Source organism: Rattus rattus, chromosome 5, assembly GCF_011064425.1.
Source record: "Rattus rattus isolate New Zealand chromosome 5, Rrattus_CSIRO_v1, whole genome shotgun sequence".
Classification (NCBI taxonomy): Eukaryota; Metazoa; Chordata; class Mammalia; order Rodentia; family Muridae; genus Rattus; species Rattus rattus.
The window spans coordinates 103,979,042-103,996,096 of record NC_046158.1 but is presented as its reverse complement, the minus strand read 5'-3'; the positions used below and the strand labels follow the sequence as shown (position 1 = coordinate 103,996,096).

The 17,055-nt window shown below is 47.1% G+C and overlaps 1 protein-coding gene across 1 annotated transcript in view; it reads left to right on the top strand.

The window, feature by feature from the left end:
• Shc4 (SHC adaptor protein 4) overlaps nucleotides 1-17,055 on the top strand; it is a 94,169-nt gene that overhangs the window by 60,401 nt on the left and 16,713 nt on the right. The window contains exons 6-10 of the mRNA XM_032904121.1: nucleotides 30-81; nucleotides 6,667-6,787; nucleotides 8,722-8,887; nucleotides 12,253-12,313; nucleotides 15,981-16,145. Of these exons, the coding sequence (XP_032760012.1) occupies nucleotides 30-81; nucleotides 6,667-6,787; nucleotides 8,722-8,887; nucleotides 12,253-12,313; nucleotides 15,981-16,145 (565 nt within the window). The remainder of the gene's footprint in view (nucleotides 1-29; nucleotides 82-6,666; nucleotides 6,788-8,721; nucleotides 8,888-12,252; nucleotides 12,314-15,980; nucleotides 16,146-17,055) is intronic.

Below are 17,055 nucleotides of genomic sequence, written 5' to 3'. Positions count from 1 at the left end.
TCTCTCTCTGTGTTTTTTTCTTTTAATAGGATACCACAGACTATGTTGCCTACGTAGCTAAAGATCCAGTCAACCAACGAGGTATGGAAAAGTAACTTCTCTTTTTTCACAAGACCTGTTAGATAGCAACTATAAAACTAAACGGTTATTTCTAGTGTACACAGTAATGGGCGTCCCACAGTAAGGCCCCCATCTATGAGCATGGCTTCCTATTATCTTGGGAGTCATGGTCATTGCAGACTTGGGCACTCTTGTTAAGCGAGCAGGTGCTGATAAAGAAGAAGCAGTGAGACCCCCTCTGGCCTGTTTCATCGTCTTCCAGTGATGGGCCTGGTGCAATGGCGTGCCGTCACCATAGTGTGATATTGAAGGACTCTAAGAGAACTACGTAATTTGAATTGGGAATAAATAATCCTACCAGCAGAGAAGAGTGGGAAAATTCACAGGCAGTATTTAAATCTTGGCGCTTTGAAAGATTCACAAACTAAAAAACTTATGTATTTACATATGCCAAAAATAAGCTATTTTGGTTATGTTAGTGTGGCATTGGTATTGTTGCGTGTGCGTGTGTGTGTGTGTTTGTGTGTGTGTGTGTGTGTGTCCCTGTGCACTTGCTGCTGAAAAGCCTGGAATGTTATTTTGAGTTTGAGTACATAGCGTTTGGATTTTTCGTTTTTTGAGACAAGACTGGTCTTAAACGCACTATGTAGCTGAGGATAACCTTAAACTTCTGATCCTCCTGCCTTCAGCTCCTGAGTGGGCTTATAAGCATGTGTCACCGTGCCCATCTTTATGCAGTGCTGGGGCTAGAACTCGGGGGGTCGTGTGTGCGAGGCAATTCCTGTCCACCTTTAGGTCTCAGCTCCATTGTCTCTTCTTCTGAGGGGCCTTCTACTGATGGCATCTCCTACCTGTAGTAACCTGTGCCCCATCGTGACCCTGTAATTCTCTTCCTACCCACAAGCCACCCTATGTTGCTGTTTTTCTCATGTACTTGTTCCAACGTTCACGTGTTCTTTCTCTTAGGCTGAGATCTCCATGAAGGCGGGGGCCCACCTGTCTTAGTGTTTCTCAGACCCTTCACAATGGCTCAGACATGAGCGATGCACAGGCTGTGTCTGAGTGACTGAGGGGAGGGTACAACGAGGTTGCCTAGAAAAGGCATCTGCAGGCTGGGCTTCAAGTCAAAGGCCTGAGGTTCCTTAGAAAGTTCGACCTCTCTGGACAGATGTGGTTTGTAGTGTTTCTCATCCTAACGTCGAGGCATTCAGACTCCCCTGAGAGATGGGGTTAAGCTAGTTGCCTTCAAATAGAACCTGGGAGTTGGGGAACTTCTTCCACCCTGGTGATGGAATTTGCCTCCAAATATTTGATTAAGTGAACATGGAGTGGTATTTGGGAACCAAAGGAAAGAGGTGGGAATGTCCGTGGCTTGTTGGGAAGCATATCTGCAGGCTGCATATGGAGGAAGAGGGGAACCCTCTCCCGGGGCAGATAAGGAGACCTAACATAAGGGTCTTGATCCCTTGTGTAGGTGGGTAGAGGTGCTGTTTGTGTAGCAGAGTTCTAGGGAGGCTGATCTAGCAGGCTGCAGGAGGTGCAGTCCCAGGGAAACTTGAAGCTATGGAGGCAGTGTGATTGTCAGAGTGAGATTATGAGAAGCATCAGTTGGTAGAGCTTGGTAGATGCTTGGTAATTGCTTGCCAAGGAGGACCCGGTCCTGAGAATAGAGAAAGGAAAGAGCAGGTGACAAACGCTTTCAGATACTGCACTGAAAGGCACTCACTGAGCTGCATAACGTTGCATGGGTAATGCTGAGGGAGTGGCTCGGATGAAGGGGCCCAACACTGAGAAAGCCAGCATGAGCACTGGCTAACCGCTGGCTTGTATTTCAGAAGACCACTGAATAGCATTTGTTTTCTGACCATAAAAACTACAGACAGGGAAGGAGGATCACCACAAACATGAGGCCATTCTGTGCTGTGTGCTGTGCTCCAGGACATAGTCTGGGTTACGCCTGAGGATAAAGGGAAGCATCTGGAATCCAGGTGTAAATTTGCTTTGGCTTCTGACACTGCCTTAATTTGTCTCCCTGCTGCTATGATCAAATACCCCAACAGAGCAGCTTAAGGGTTTGTTCCTGATCTCTGTTTAAGGGTGGCCGTCACGGCAGGGAAGTGGGGGTCACAGGCCTTGAAACAGCAAGTCATGTCACATCCATCATCAGGAAGCAGGGAAAGGTGAAAGCTTGCTTGCCCCACAGTTCCCTTTCTCTATATATACAGTCCTGGATCCCAGCCAGGGAATGGCGCCATCCAGAGAGGCTGGGCCTCCCACCTCAGTTAATACAATCAAGATCAGATATTTGTTATATATTTTTTAAATGTTCAAAACCCCTGAATAAAAACTAGTAGAATCAGAAAGGTGACATAACATTGCTTAGTGAATTAAAGTTATCCTGAGGGAGAACAGTTCTGTCCAAGTGTCGCTGGGGATTGGGATTCCCTTTTATAGGTCCTTAGTCAATAATAAAATAATCTTAAAACAGACTCTGAAGGAAATTCAAGCTCCATTTTATTAGTGTTTGAGGGAAGAACCACAGGACAGTCTGTAAATCCTGGCGGCTGCTTTGGAGAGGAGGTAGAGAAGATTAGGGGAGCCAGCCTGACCTTTGACTTAGGGTCAGCAATGGGAGTGTGGAAGGCACCATACAAGTGGGATTATGGGGTCTTCATAAAAACAGTGAGAAAGCCCGGAGTACCAGAGCAAATATGCCTATGATTTTGGTTGGTATTTAGTGAAGAGATAGAAGGCTGCAGTGCGGGTGGAGTTAGGCTTTTTAGTTAGAATTCGAAAAAGCAGAAGGCTCTGCAGAGACCTGCAAACAACTGCACAGATGGAAAAGCTCCGGGGACTCCAAGTAGAGGGACTATCAGGGGCAACAAGGGGCGGCCTCCTAGCCAGGAGATTGATGGGCCCCGTTGGATTCAGTAGTTGACAAAGTTCTAATCATTGAGGGGTGTGGAAATGCCATCCGTTCCTCAGACAAGGAGGACGCAGCTTTCTCTTCATCAGCCTCAATAAAGCCCAGTACCCCAACCTTTTCACTTGGTAAATGAGAGGTGGGGCCCCAAACTGTCCTTAATGCCCTCCAAGCCAGCTACTGCGGGTCTGGAGCTCGATGCCAGCCAGGAACAGGTCTTAAGGGATGGGAGATGGGGGGATAGCTAGAGGCAGGGAAGGGAGAGGAGAGGGAAGTAGAAGAGAAGAGAGGAAGAGGGAAAGAAGAGATGGGGAGTAAGATCATCCACAGAGGAGTCTAGAATGGAAGGAGCTAAGTAAGGCTTTCAGCGAGGGGAGACGTCCGAGGACACATGGCGTGAGAAGGAGGGTCGGTGAGAATTACCTCCTTAGGAGGAATAGCACTTTGTCCTGGAGAGGACACCAGGATGGTTGCCAGTAAGAGACTGAAGGCAAGAAAACATCATTCAGCTCAGCAGAGAGCCCACAGACTAGGCGACCTCAGAAAGGCAGCAGCCAGATGGCAAGGGTGAGGAGGAAGCCCGGCTGGCAGGAAGTGGACGTGGGCACAGGAGGCCAGGCTTCCTGCTAATTATCCTCAGTGTGCTACCCCCCCCCCACCCTCCCTCTCCTGTGTACCTGGTTCAATGTTTCCATCCAGATCAATCTGGCATGACATTTTTCCTATCTTGGCTAGGGCCCTGTGATGAAGTCATCAGTTCATGAAAGGCCTTCCTTGTAGGGAAGGCAAGTTAAAGATGTCAGTGTTAAGTCCAGCCTTCTCCTGTAGCTGTTGTGAGGAAGTCCATGCTGTCTTCTCCAACACTGAGGCACGCTATGGAGGTTTTCATACTGTATCTGAACTTAGTCTGAGAAGAGGCCCTGGTTTACTTGGAGTATTTATGTGCAGGAAACCCATGGGCTGAATATTGAAAGAGAATTGTAAAACAATGCCCCTGCCAATGAAAAGTAATCTCAACAAACCTGCTAACTTATATTTGTATTTATGGTTATAAAGTACATAGGCTGCTGTCTGTGAATCTACTGTTCTTGGAGTCTGATGCTTCAGGAGGCTTGTCCTCCGTTTGTGTCCCACAGCACCATCTGGTGGATGATCTGAGCCACTGACCTTTATTTCAAGATCTAATTCTTAGACAAATGTTGATCTTTATGAACAGTCTGAGAGTGGTGGTGTACGCCTTTAATATCAGCACTCAGGAGACAGAGGCAGGCGGATCTCTGTCAGTTCAAAGCCAGCCTGGTCTACAGAGAGTTCTAGGCCAGCCAGGGGTAATACAGTGCGATCGTAGAGGAGTGTCCCTGGGGTGGGGGACTTTGAAGCTTCAAAAAAGCTCCTTCCACTCTCTGTCTCTGCTTGGTGATGCTCGTGGACCAAGATACTAGCGCTAAGCTAACTGTGTCATTGCCATGCCTGCCACCACGCTCCTCGCCATGATGGTCATGGACTCGCCCTCCCAGAAACTTAAGGAAACAAAACTCTTTAAAAGACCTTCTACGTGTAAGAGTACTATTCACTGTAATGTTACTGCTAGGAACCCTAGTGAAGGGAAATGCTAAGATCTCTTAAAAGACCTTCTATGTGTAAGAGTACTATTCATTGTAATGTTACTGCTAGGAACCCTAGTGAAGGGAAATGCTAAGATCTCTATGATTCTTACTGTGGTCTTGGGAAAGAGACCAGGTGTGTGTGGTGACTCCGGATGTAGACAGCAGAGCCCAGACTGCTGTGGCTGTGTTGATGTCACCAAGAATCACTTGGGAACATGGGACTTCCTATGTATTTGTCTTCTTTCCTTTGCTTGTTGGCAGCAGGTAGGGAGCTCCTGACCAGGAACCCTGGCCTTTTGCTGTGGTTCACGGCCTGTTCCTAGGCTGCTTCCCTCTGATCATGTGATCAGACTAAGAGAGTTGGAAGAGTAGCACTGTCAAAATAGGGGCGTTTCCTAGGAGGAGGTGGGGTGTGGCACTGGCCTCGGGCAGCCTGCCCCATGTTCATGGACAGAGACAGGAGCCCTTGTTTTTTTTCTTTTTTGTTTTCTTTTTTCCTTTTCTACTTTCCGTTCCATCTTCTTTTAAAAGCCAGCAACAGGGTAATTGAAGCAAAGCAGAAAATTATTTTGGAGAATCTGCCTATGGGCAGACAAAACTAAAACCTCTAACCATTCAAGTCAGAGAAGTAGGAAAAAAAAAAAAAGACAAAGCATTTTAGAGTGTGCTCAAATGGCAAAGGGCTGCGTTAGATTTAGTGCCTCCTGGGTGCCCAGCCTGTTCGTCCTGCTCCTCAGAGCTAGTATGAAGAAAAAATGCCAGACTTTCTCTGAAGTAGACAGACAGCCTGTCCTCTTGTCTTCGTAGGTGAGGGCCTTGCCACTGACTCACGCCATAGTTACTTCTCTGGTACTGTGACAAAACACCACGACCAAGGCAACTTGTGAAAGAAGGAGGATTTAGTTTCAGAGAGCGAGTCCGTGATCATCCTGGCAGGGAGCATGGCATCCAGCAGGCAGGCCCTGTGCCTGAGCAGTAGGCCAAGAGCTCACATTTTGATCCACAAGCACAAGGCAGAGAAAGCTAACGGGCTTTTAAAACCTCAAAGCCCAACCCCAGTGACACGCCTCCTCGAACAAGGCCCCACCTCCCAATCCTTCCCCAAAAGCTCCACCAACCTGGGATCCCATTCAAGCTTCTGAGCCCGTGGGGAGAGGTAGGCATTCCTATTCAAGCTACCAGTAGCAGGTCCAGGATTACACAGATGGCACAGCCGGAATTTGAACTCAGCTCTGGACCTTTTTCACAGAGTAAATCTAGTCTCCCATCATCTTACCTCTCTCAGGAAATCAATTATTTATACCAGACTCTCCTGCCCCTGCCCCCCTCCCCCGTCTCTTTCTGATTTTTATTTCTTTTCAGCCCAAAAGAAAAAAGTTACAGCAAGTTTGGTTCTATTTTGCGATCATTCTCATTTTGATTTCGTTTTTAATCAAGCCACATGTGTGTGAACAAACACGAAAACCTCAAGTATAATGACCTGTCTAATGTGATATAACTCATCTTGTTCCGTCTGAAGAACATGGCTTACAGGCCCAGAGTGATGGCTCAGTGGATAAGGATACTTGCTACCAAGCCTGAGTTTGACCCCAGGGACTCACAAGATAGAAGTATTGAACCAATTCTATCAAGTTTTCCTCTGACCTACATTTACACACACACACACACACACACACACCTATAAATAATTTCAAAAGATTTTAAGACACTCTAAAGTGTGAGTCCTGAATATCTGCCTTGATATCGCTTTTTCTTTTGAAACAGAGTCTCTCTTTGTAACCTGGCCATCTTAGAACTCTGTTGACTAGGCTGACCTGGAACGGAACTGACAGAAATCCACCTGCCTCTGCCTCCTGGGTGTTGGTATTAAAGGTGTGCACCACCATGCTCAGCTTAAACTTTCTAAGTTGTTAGGTATGTAGATTGTGAATGTTTTCTCCTTGATTCATATGGAATATGAAGTCTGGTTATGCCGTTTTAGTTTGAATTTTTTTAAACACAACTATTTACTCATGTTCTGGAATGATTTTGTATAATGCTCTCATGATACTATATTTTTAATGTGTTTTCTCACAGCATGCCACATACTGGAGTGTCGCAGTGGAACGGCCCAAGATATCATAAGCACCATAGGGCAGGCCTTTGAGCTCCGGTTCAAACAGTACTTGAAGAATCCTTCCTTGAACACTTGGGAAAGGTCAGTCAAGGGTTCCATAATTATCTAACTTTCTGTCTTTCTGAACATTTAAAGCATTGCCATCATGGCAGGATGTGTAATGCATGCCTTGCCCCCAGCACTTGGGGGGCAGAGGCTGGTGGATCTATGAGTCCGAGACCAGCTTGGTCTACACTGCAGGCTCCAGGTCAGTCGAGGATACTTTGTGAAACCCTGTCTAAAAACAAAACACCAAAAAAAATTTTTTTGAAGTTCACTAATGAGATGAATATTTCTTCTTAAAAGTAACAGTTTTGGCAATAAACCCAAAACTTAGAGAGTAACTTACTTTTCTTCCACTCATGCTTATCCAGATCTTCTGACAGTAAATGTGGGAAGGAATCCACCCCATTTCGCCAGTGTTACACAAAACTATGAGTTGCAGGGTTATGAAATAATGAACGTTAACAAGTTTCTCAGACTTTCTTTATCCCTGGATCTCATGCGTATTAGTGAAAACCGAACTGAAATGGAAGAGTGAAACAGTAAGAATCGAAGGTCTCTGCAGCCATCTGTTAGCTGCTGGTAGGCCTTGGAAGTGGCTGCTGCCTTTGAGGTGGAGCAGATGTGACTCAAAAAGCTGGTGTTTCCGTCTGGGGCTGTGGAAGCCAATGCCTTCATGCTGTCAGCAGTCTCATGCTCAAGAAATTAAATCCTTGGGTATTTTTAATGCGCCTTTCCCCACATTATTATCTTGTATATCAGTAAGCACTGGATTTGGAGATCCCTCTTTATGAGGTAGACCATCCAGGGCAACAAAGAAAAGGGCTACCAGAAGCCTTGGTGACAGCTTTTACCCAGGATCATGCACAGTCATGTGGGTTAAGTTAGCTCATCTTAAAAAGACTTAATTTGGTTTGAGAAAGATGGCTCAGTGGGCAGAAGTGCTCAGTACTCAGGCCTGATGTCCTGAGTACTGGTCCCAGAAACCCAAGTAAAAAACATGGCGAGGTGGTCTGTCTGTATCTCTCATCCCAGAACTCCTACAGGGAGATGGGAGGAAGGGACAGGAGCTAGCCTTGGAGTCCTCAGTGAAGGCAGAAGTAAGAGCTGCGTCCTCAAAACAAGATGGAGGGCAGGAACTGACTTCCCAAAGTTGTCCTCTGACCTCCAGATGGCTTGGCACACATACACGGACACGCACGCACACACACACACACACACACACACACACGGACACACGGACACACACAGAGACACACGGACACACACACGGACACACGGACACACACACACACACACACGGACACACGGACACATGCATACGCACATGCCTTCTCTTCTCACGCTGCCCCCCACCCTCCACGCTCATGTAAAATCCTGCAGATATTTGGTCTGACTTACTCTTTTTTATAGGAACTCTTGTTAATTCCAACTTGGAAGAGAAGTCAGTTTGTTGCATTTTTTTACCCTGTTTCAAATTTTAAAACAATTGCATGTTTCCAGAATTCCCCTGCTTGCCACATGTGACTCTGATAGTTCTTTATGAATACCATACTTGTCTAGATTTGTGCAGACAAGATAGCTGGCTACAGCTCTCTTTTTTAAATGGATTTTTTTTTCATCTTAGTTTAGTAAACTGGGCCAGGCTCTCCACCAAAAGAATAATTCCTAAAGTTTCTTTGACCAAACATTTCCAAAATGAAGCAGTTGAAGTGAGCCAGAGGTAATGAAGGCTTTGGGTCTTTATGATGTTGAGGTAAAACAGCCTTTCACTCGGGTCATTACTACCACCGCTAACTCGCCCTGGACGGTCTGCTGCGCTGGCTTTGTCCGATTCCTAAACCCTTCAGTGTGGCAGTCCAGATGTCTGACGTGGCTTACGCACAGCAGTAAACTGGAAACACAACTGCAGTTTTTCAGGATGATTTGTTTGGCTTACACAGCCTCCTGCGGCTTCTCTTTTCCCCTTACAGGGAGGAGGTCCTTGTTGATGGCACCTCTGAAGACAGAGGCCACGACTATTACAACTCCATCCCAGGGAAGCAGCCCCCTGCAGGCGGCATTTCAGATGTGCGGATCCAGGTTCAAGCAGATCCAATGGCTTACTGCCCTATCCGGTGTGAGAAGTTGTGCTATTTGGTAAGGACTGTTTTATTGCTACTGGGGCCAGAGGCGGGATTCTGTTCTTACCACTAGAGCCCTCGATTTGAGGATTTCCAAATGTGAAAGTGCCATGTTCTTCAAAAGTGGGGTAAATCATGCTCTACACTGGGTCATTTTTATTCTCAGTACCCTATCCACACTCCCAAGATGACATCATATCTGTCTTCACTGGGAAAATTAAAACCACCCAATGCACCATTGTCAGACTTACCCTCCCACCTTCCCCAGTCTTCCTGGGCTCTCGCTCTCTTCCTGAGTCACTGCATCTGCACATAATCCTCCCTTGTGCCCTGACGCTCCTCTCCTGCCAGCCCCGTGGCCTTGTTCTGTCCAGAATCACGCCATCGCTTCTTTCTCTTCTGACCATGGACAAGCTTTGGCTGCTGCAACCCACCAACACCACCTCACTTTTTTTGTTCCACTTCTAAGGATCATTGTCTTCATCCTGTCTCTCACACACTTTGAGACCCTAACTCTGCTTGGCAACCTGATGTAAATGACTTTTATATAGGCCACTAGGGACTTCCTTGCTAAGCAGATTTCTCCCTTTAGTAATCTTCGCCCATCTTTAGAGCTGGTGCCCATTGGCTGAGTCCTCTTCTGTTGGCTTCCAAACATTACTTCACCTTGGTGCCCCCTTCCTGAGCCTTTCACTTCTGCCCCAGGTCTCTATCTCAACATGGTTAGTATGGTTGAGAGAATCCCACAGTGAGCACTCACGTGGATTCCCACAGTGAAAACCACATGTGGATTCCCACAGTGAAAACCACATGTGGATTCCCACAGTGAAAATCACATGTGGATTCCCACACTGAACACTCACATGTGGATTCCCACAGTGAAAATCACATGTAGAATCCCACACTGAACACTCACATGTGGATTCCCACAGTGAAAATCACATGTAGAATCCCACACTGAACACTCACACGTAGAATCCCACAGTGAAAATCACATGTAGAATCCCACAGTGAAAATCACATGTAGAATCCCACACTGAACACACTGAACACTCACATGTGGATTCCCACAGTGAAAATCACATGTGGATTCCCACAGTGAAAATCACATGTAGAATCCCACACTGAACACTCACATGTAGAATCCCACAGTGAAAATCACATGTAGAATCCCACACTGACCACTCACACGTAGAATTCCACAGTGAAAATCACATGTGGAATCCCACACTGAACACTCACATGTAGAATCCCACACTGAACACTCACATGTAGAATCCCACGGTGAACACTTGTATATGTAACATTTGACTCATTATGTTTGTTTTATCACATGGGATACCATGATCCATGTTGGATTTTTTGCATATTTGTGTAGTGTGTGTGTGTGTGTGTGTGTGAACATTCATGCCATCCTTCATACATGGAGGTCAGAGGTTGATGTCCATCATTTTCTCTCTATTTACTTAGGCAGGGTCCTTTGCCTGCCCAGCTTGCCCGAGGGATTCTCTCTTGCTGCTTCCTGTGTTCTGGGATTGTTGGGAGTGTCTGGCATTTATAAGGATGCTAAGACTCTGCACCACAACCCTCAGGCTTGTCTGCAAAGCTTTCTATCCACCGAGTCACAGTCCCACATATTTCTGATCCTTTGAAGAGTGAGCTGTCGTTCCTTTCTCTCATTTTCTTCCATTTCCTCCTCGAGACTCCAGCCCTACCTTGCCCCAGCATAAACATTGTCAGTGGCTCTTCTTGGGCTTAGGTCTAGCCTCTACCCCGAGGACACATCGGTCCCCTACATTTTCTATTTCAACCACTCTGTGTCTCTTAAGCTCTAATACCAAATTGCATTGCATTGAGTCTCACTATGTAGCCGTGGCTTGGACTCCTTGAGATCTGCCTTCCTGTGCCCCGTGAGTGCAGGAACAAGGGCACATTACCGTGTCCTGCTCGATTCCCCCGTCTACTTAGTCATGTTTATCCTGCTCCTCACCTTTCACTCACTTTGCCTTTCTTACATTTTGGAGCCCATATCAACTTATGTCCAATATCTAGCCTTCTGCCATGTGAGTATCTTTTTTATCCACTCAGATTTTACTCAAACTTATCAAGTTCTGGTTCTAATTGCCTAAGTGATTCTGAAAGCCACTTACTGGCACTGATTTCAGGCCCTCAGTCCTTGTGTGTGGGCATGTGCATGCTGTAGTGTGCATGTAGAGGTCAAAGGACAATCTGAAGGTGAGTTCTTGCAGGAGCAGGATCTCTGTCTCTTTGTCTCTGTCTGTCTCTGTCTGTCTGTCTGTCTGTCTGTCTCTCTCTCTCTCTCTCTCTCTCTCTCTCTCTCTCCCTCTCTCTCTCTCTCTCTCTCTAGCTGTTCTGGGAGCTTTGGGCATTCAGCCACCACAGCCTCCCATTTCACCCACCCATACACTGGGATTACAGAGTTCAACTGCAGAGAGCTGTTCCCAGACTCTGAAGATCCTAACTCCAACCTTCACACACGCTCAGCAAGTGCTTTATACATTGCTCCGTCATCTCTCCAGGCCCTGCACTTCCCCAAGGCATCAGCACATCTTCATTCCGTTGCTGGAGAAAATGTGTGTTAAGGTGGGGCTGACCGACACCCTCTGACTGGCTGAGGCTTCCAAGAATAACAAATGAGTCTGCAAACCCAGCAGAGCAGGGGTTTAGTTTGTCATCCCCAAAGCAGGTAGTGATTGGGATAGCTCAGTTGGTAACGTATTTGCTGTGCAAGCTTGAGGATCTGAGCTCAGTCCCCTGAACACACATTAAAAGCGAAGTCAGGTGACGTAGTGTGGGTTTATCTTCCCAGTGCTTCTGAGAGGGTCCGAGACAGCTAACTGGGGTTCCCTGGTCAGCCAGCCTGGCCTAGCTATCTCAGAGAGGCCCTGGTTCCACTGAAACCCAAATACCAGGTGGATGGCCTCTGAAGAATGACACCCAGTATTAACCTCTGGCTTCCATACTTATGTGGACGCACGTGCGTGCGCGCACGTGCACACACACACACACACACACACACACACACACACATCCACAAACATACACGCAAAGTAATTAAACATCGCCTTCTAGCTGAGACTGTGCGTGCTGGAATGTGACCTCTGCAGCCCAGGAAGGGACTCTCAAGACACAGGACGTGAATGGCCTTTTTGACACCCCTAACCTTCAGATCCGTGTTTGCAACTGACTCCAAAAGGGTGGCCATCGAGTTCTATTCTCTCCCACACAGACTCTGTTTCCAACCTGTCAGACGTCTCCCATGTCGGAGAGTGAAGTTCCCTGCCCCGTTTTCCTGAAAGCTATCGTTTTCTTATGAACATGTCCTCTTGATAAACATCCTGCAATCTGTCGTTTGTGCAGCCCGGGACCTCCATGTGCAGCGGCGTGTACAAGAACTGCATGGGACGGAGCAGGCCAATCGGTGGGTACGGTGCCTCCCCAGCTGCTGCCCCAGCTCCTCCTAAGGCAGATGACCGTGTAGGCCCCTGCTCTTACAGGGCAGACACGGAACTGAACGTGCAGCTGTTGTGCTGCGTGCTCCCCAGGGAACCCACAAAGCTATTGGGTATCGTTCAACGGCCTCACACTTCTCTCTTGTGCCCATGTGATCTCCAAGGTTGTGGCTGTAGCTCTGGGCTTCTGCACTGCTTTGACATCATGAAAACTCACATGGGAATGGGATGTCTAGAGGTCCCGTTCCAAAGACTAGGCAATGAATGAGTATGGAAACCGGCACCGAATCCACTCTGGTTAAGACATAACCTGTGTTCTAGCTTGGCAAAGGAAACAGGGGAGATAACTGACTGCACCAATAACTCCCACCATCTGCCTGCCTGGGAGCTCTGTACTCATCCCTGTGAGTGCTCGCACCATGCGGCAGACAAACACGAGGCCTCCACTGTCATGTTAGAAATATGTCTAGTAGGTTGCCAGCTAGCAGCTTCCTTCTTCCCGCCTATCAGCACTGTTTGTTCTCTTAGGAAGGTAAGTCCTGCAGGGTTAGATGGGGAACGAATTGGGTTGCCTTCCGTATCTATTTTTTCCGTAGTGGCCTACTATTTTATTTTTATATGACCAGGGCCACATGAAGGTCCTTTGTTTGTAGTTTATCTCTGATTTTCTCCATTCTACGTACTGCATGAAAAGATCTGTGAGCGAGGACAGCATTTGAGCTTTCTAAAAGCATAGTTTCTTTTGATAGAATTAAAATTCCACAGTGGCACTTGCCTTAAATCCTAGCACTCCAGACGCAGAGAGCTTTGAGTTCAAGGCCAGCCTGGACTACATAGTGAGTTTTGAGCCAGCCAGGGCTACAGAGTGAAACTGTGTCTCAAAAAGAAATTTTTTTATGAAATTCTTTACAGTCAATTAAAATCTTGAGCTAATTACTTCTCAGTCTTTTGGCTGAGACCAAGTGTAAAACTCTAAACTAGTCCTTCGTTCTATGGCTGGAAATGAACTTAATGCTAAGTGTAAGTGCCTCTGAAATCGAGCCCTCTTGGAACTGACTCCATCCTGTCTGCCTCATTCCCTCCTCCTGGGAGTTTCCCGCGTTCAGGATGTACCTGGTGTGAGCTTGTTCTGTTTGGATCACTCTGCAATGGCAGCGCTCTCCCATGCTGACTTGTTCTGCCCCTCACATAGCCTGCACGTATTCAACAATTCCCTCGGTGAGATCTAGTGAGGCCTCGCACAGCATTTATTATAAAAGGACATGTTCATCTACATTTCAGAGCAGGCTAATGTTGAGTATGGGAGGATGTCGCGTTGGATTAGGTCACTACTGATTCTCAGCTCATGACTTTGCTTCGGGAAATCTCATCCAGGCCACGATCGGTTACAATGTGTTACAATGATCTGTTAGTCACCTTTTCTTCCTGAAAGTTTAAAGCAGCTTCCCCTAGCCCATCACTCCATTTGACTAAGCAAACAGTCACGTGCCACAAAATGCACACGTACAGTGCCCTGGCAACCCTTTCTTCTGTAGAGACTGGATTCTCCCTTGAGATTTCCTACATGCAAAGTGTTGGCACTGCGTGAGATGACAGCAGCAGGTGACAGACAGGAGCACATGGAACAAGGAGCAAGTGCCAAGAGTGGAGTTGTCCCACGGGCCTCTCTCTCGCTATCATACCAAAGCTGGTACGAGCTTGTCCTGTTGGGACCCAGTTAAAGGGAGTGCGTGACTGAGTGACAGAAGGAGGAATGTTGTTTTACAGTAAGGCAGTCAAGAGCCATGGCTTTGGGAACAACTTCGTGATGATCCTGGAGCATGTACAGCTGAAGTTTATAAATGTTTACACACACACACACACACACACACACACACACACACACACACACACCATTCTGGCATCCTTAGGACACAGCCATTTGGATGATGTGGAGTCCTTTGTGCCAGCAGATGATGAGAGATTGTGCTAATACCCATGCATGCAATGACAGTCAAGTGCCAGCTGTGTGATGCTTTGCAGCTGTGAGTGAGGTGGATGCTACCCTTGCTTTTGTGGAACGTGCGGCCGAGATTAGTAAGACAGCCGAGATTAGTGAGACCGCAAGCAGGTAAGGACGAGAGGGTAATTACTCTCACAGAATGGCCTTCAGAGCAAAAGCACAAGCTTCCCAGAAGGCAGAGAGCCCTCTAATCCTGAGGAAAGAGAGGTATGGATTGACACCTGAGGTTTAAGTGGCAATCAGAAGGCCAGTGCGACCTCCGGCAGAGACTGTGGAAGTAGATCCGGGTTGACGGAGAAGGGCTCTCAGTTCTGCAGAGTATGGTTTTTTAAATCTCTGATAAATATGATTGGCTTTTCCGGTCCAAAAGAGCATTTGGCCAGTGTGTGTAGCCTGAGATGGCGTAGGAGGGAACTGGCTGAGAGGAGAGGAAGGAACTGATGTGGGAGTAGAGGTCACTCCACCAGATACAGTTAAACACCAGCAATCAGTGCAAGGCTGAGTTTGGCAGGAAGAGGAGAAAAGAGCTAGACTCTATCCTTAGGAGCTTATCTTAGGTAGGTTTCTGTAGAGCCATGGAGCTTACGGATTGTCTATAGATTAAGGGAAAATACTGAAATGATTTACAGTCATAGTCCAACTAACCCACCATGGGCAGCTGTGAGTGAGAAGTCCAACCATCTCGCAGTTGCTCAGTCCCAGGAGGCCTGGCGTCTTAGCTGGTCTTCGGTAGAAGCTGGAATCCTGAAGAAGTAGGTAGGTTCCAACAGATGTGCTGGCAAGTAAGTGCAGGCGGACAAAGAAGAATGAGCCCTCTCTCTTTCCACTGTCCTTCTGTAGGCCTCCAGCAGGAGGTATGGCCCAGATTAAAGGTGTGCACCACCATGCCTGGACCTAAGCTTTTCTTTACTTGGAACTTGCTCTGTCCCAGGCTGGCCTTGAACTCAGAGTTCTGCTTGCTTCTGTCTCCTGGGACTAAAGGTGTGGATCACCTTGCCTGGGCCTAAGCTTTTCATGGCTACTATGCCTCAAGATCCAGATCAAAACCATGTGTCATCCCATGTCAAGATCCAGGATCAGAAGCCTGTGTCTTCTAGCCTCACGTTCTGGATCACAGGCGTGCCCTCCACTTGTGAATTGCAGTTCATTCCAGATGTACTGGAGTTGACAGGCAGGGATAGACATCGCAGAACTGTACTGCTTCATTCATTCATTTACTTCTAAGGTAATTTGGTACAAAGGAAGTAAGACTGTTCTAAGTAACAAGTCTTTAAAAGGGGGCTAGTGATAGAGTTCACATTCGGTATGATAGATTTCCTTTCCTCCTGGACTGTCTATCACCCCTGGCTGGCACTGTTTGCTCCACAGGTCCCTGCTTTCACTGGTCATTTCTTTCGGGTTTTTCTACGTACCCCTCCTGTCTGTTCTTGTCAGTGGCACAGCTGGCAAAAGGAATACTGCAGAGAGGGGACAGAAACCAGGGAGAGGGTGGTTTTTCCTCAAAGGCCTAAGTGTCAGTGCTCAGTCCTTGTTTGGGATGGGTATGCGTGACACACAGCTTCCTGTTGCTCTTCAACTCAGCCATGATTTACCTGGTAAAAATATAATGCCCTGCTCACTGCTAACCACTCCAGGTATTCCCCACGAGAGAGCGATGCAGAGTGACGCTGCATCGCTGAGGCACTTCTGGCGAGTGGATCTCTTTGATGACCCCTGCTATGTCAATACACAGAATATGCGCGGCTGTGCTGGAAATCAAAGCTCAACTGTGCCACAAGGGAGCCCATGGCACCTTGGAAGTAAGTGCCTTCCTGCTACCTGTATTCATCTCCTGGTTCTGTGGCAACAAGCCACTACCAATCATCGGCACATTGCGTCTGAGAACAGCTCCTAATCCTCCCAGTGATGAAGGTTGAATGACCTAGTCAAGGTGTGGGCAGCACCGACTCCTCTCCATTCCCCGAGCATGCCCTGGTGCCTTCGTTTCTGTGGCTAATTGGTGACTGCCAACAATGCTTGGTTTACAGGCTCCCCAATAGCTGTATCGGTCTCACACCCTCTACCTCCTGTGGCTGGACAAGTCATTGCACTTTGAGTGGGATGAAGTGGTTGTGCAAGATCCTTAATTTGATTATATCTAAGAGGCCGTTTTACCAAATTAGGTCATTAAGACTTCACCATGTCTTTGGTGGACCACTATGGACAGGCAACGTCTGTCATTTAAAAACCTTCTCCCAGCTTCATCTTTCGGGTTACAATGATTTCTTTCTCTTTCTTTCTCTTTCTTTCTAACTTGTTTTGTTTGGCGGGGTGTTACATTTATTTGTTTATCTTTGTGTGTTCATACACATGGATAAATACGAGGACATTCAGGACAGACTGCAGGAGTGGGCTCTCTCTATCCACCCTGTGTGTCTGGCTGTTCCACTTGGATGTGAAACTTGCAGGCAAGTAAGTGCCTTTACCTGTTAGTTTCTTGACCTGTTGACCGTTAACCGCTAGAACAATGGACCAGATATTTGTGGACATGTTATGTTTGTATTTTAGCGATTCAGTACATGGTTTCTACATAATTCTTTCAACACTGAATTTCCCTCCATTGCTACTGAGTCTCCGATGTGTGCTTTTTGATCAAGGAAGGGCTCTCAAAGGCAACTGATAAGCCCGAATTTGTTTCTTTGCAAGAGGAACAATGGCCACTATGTCTAT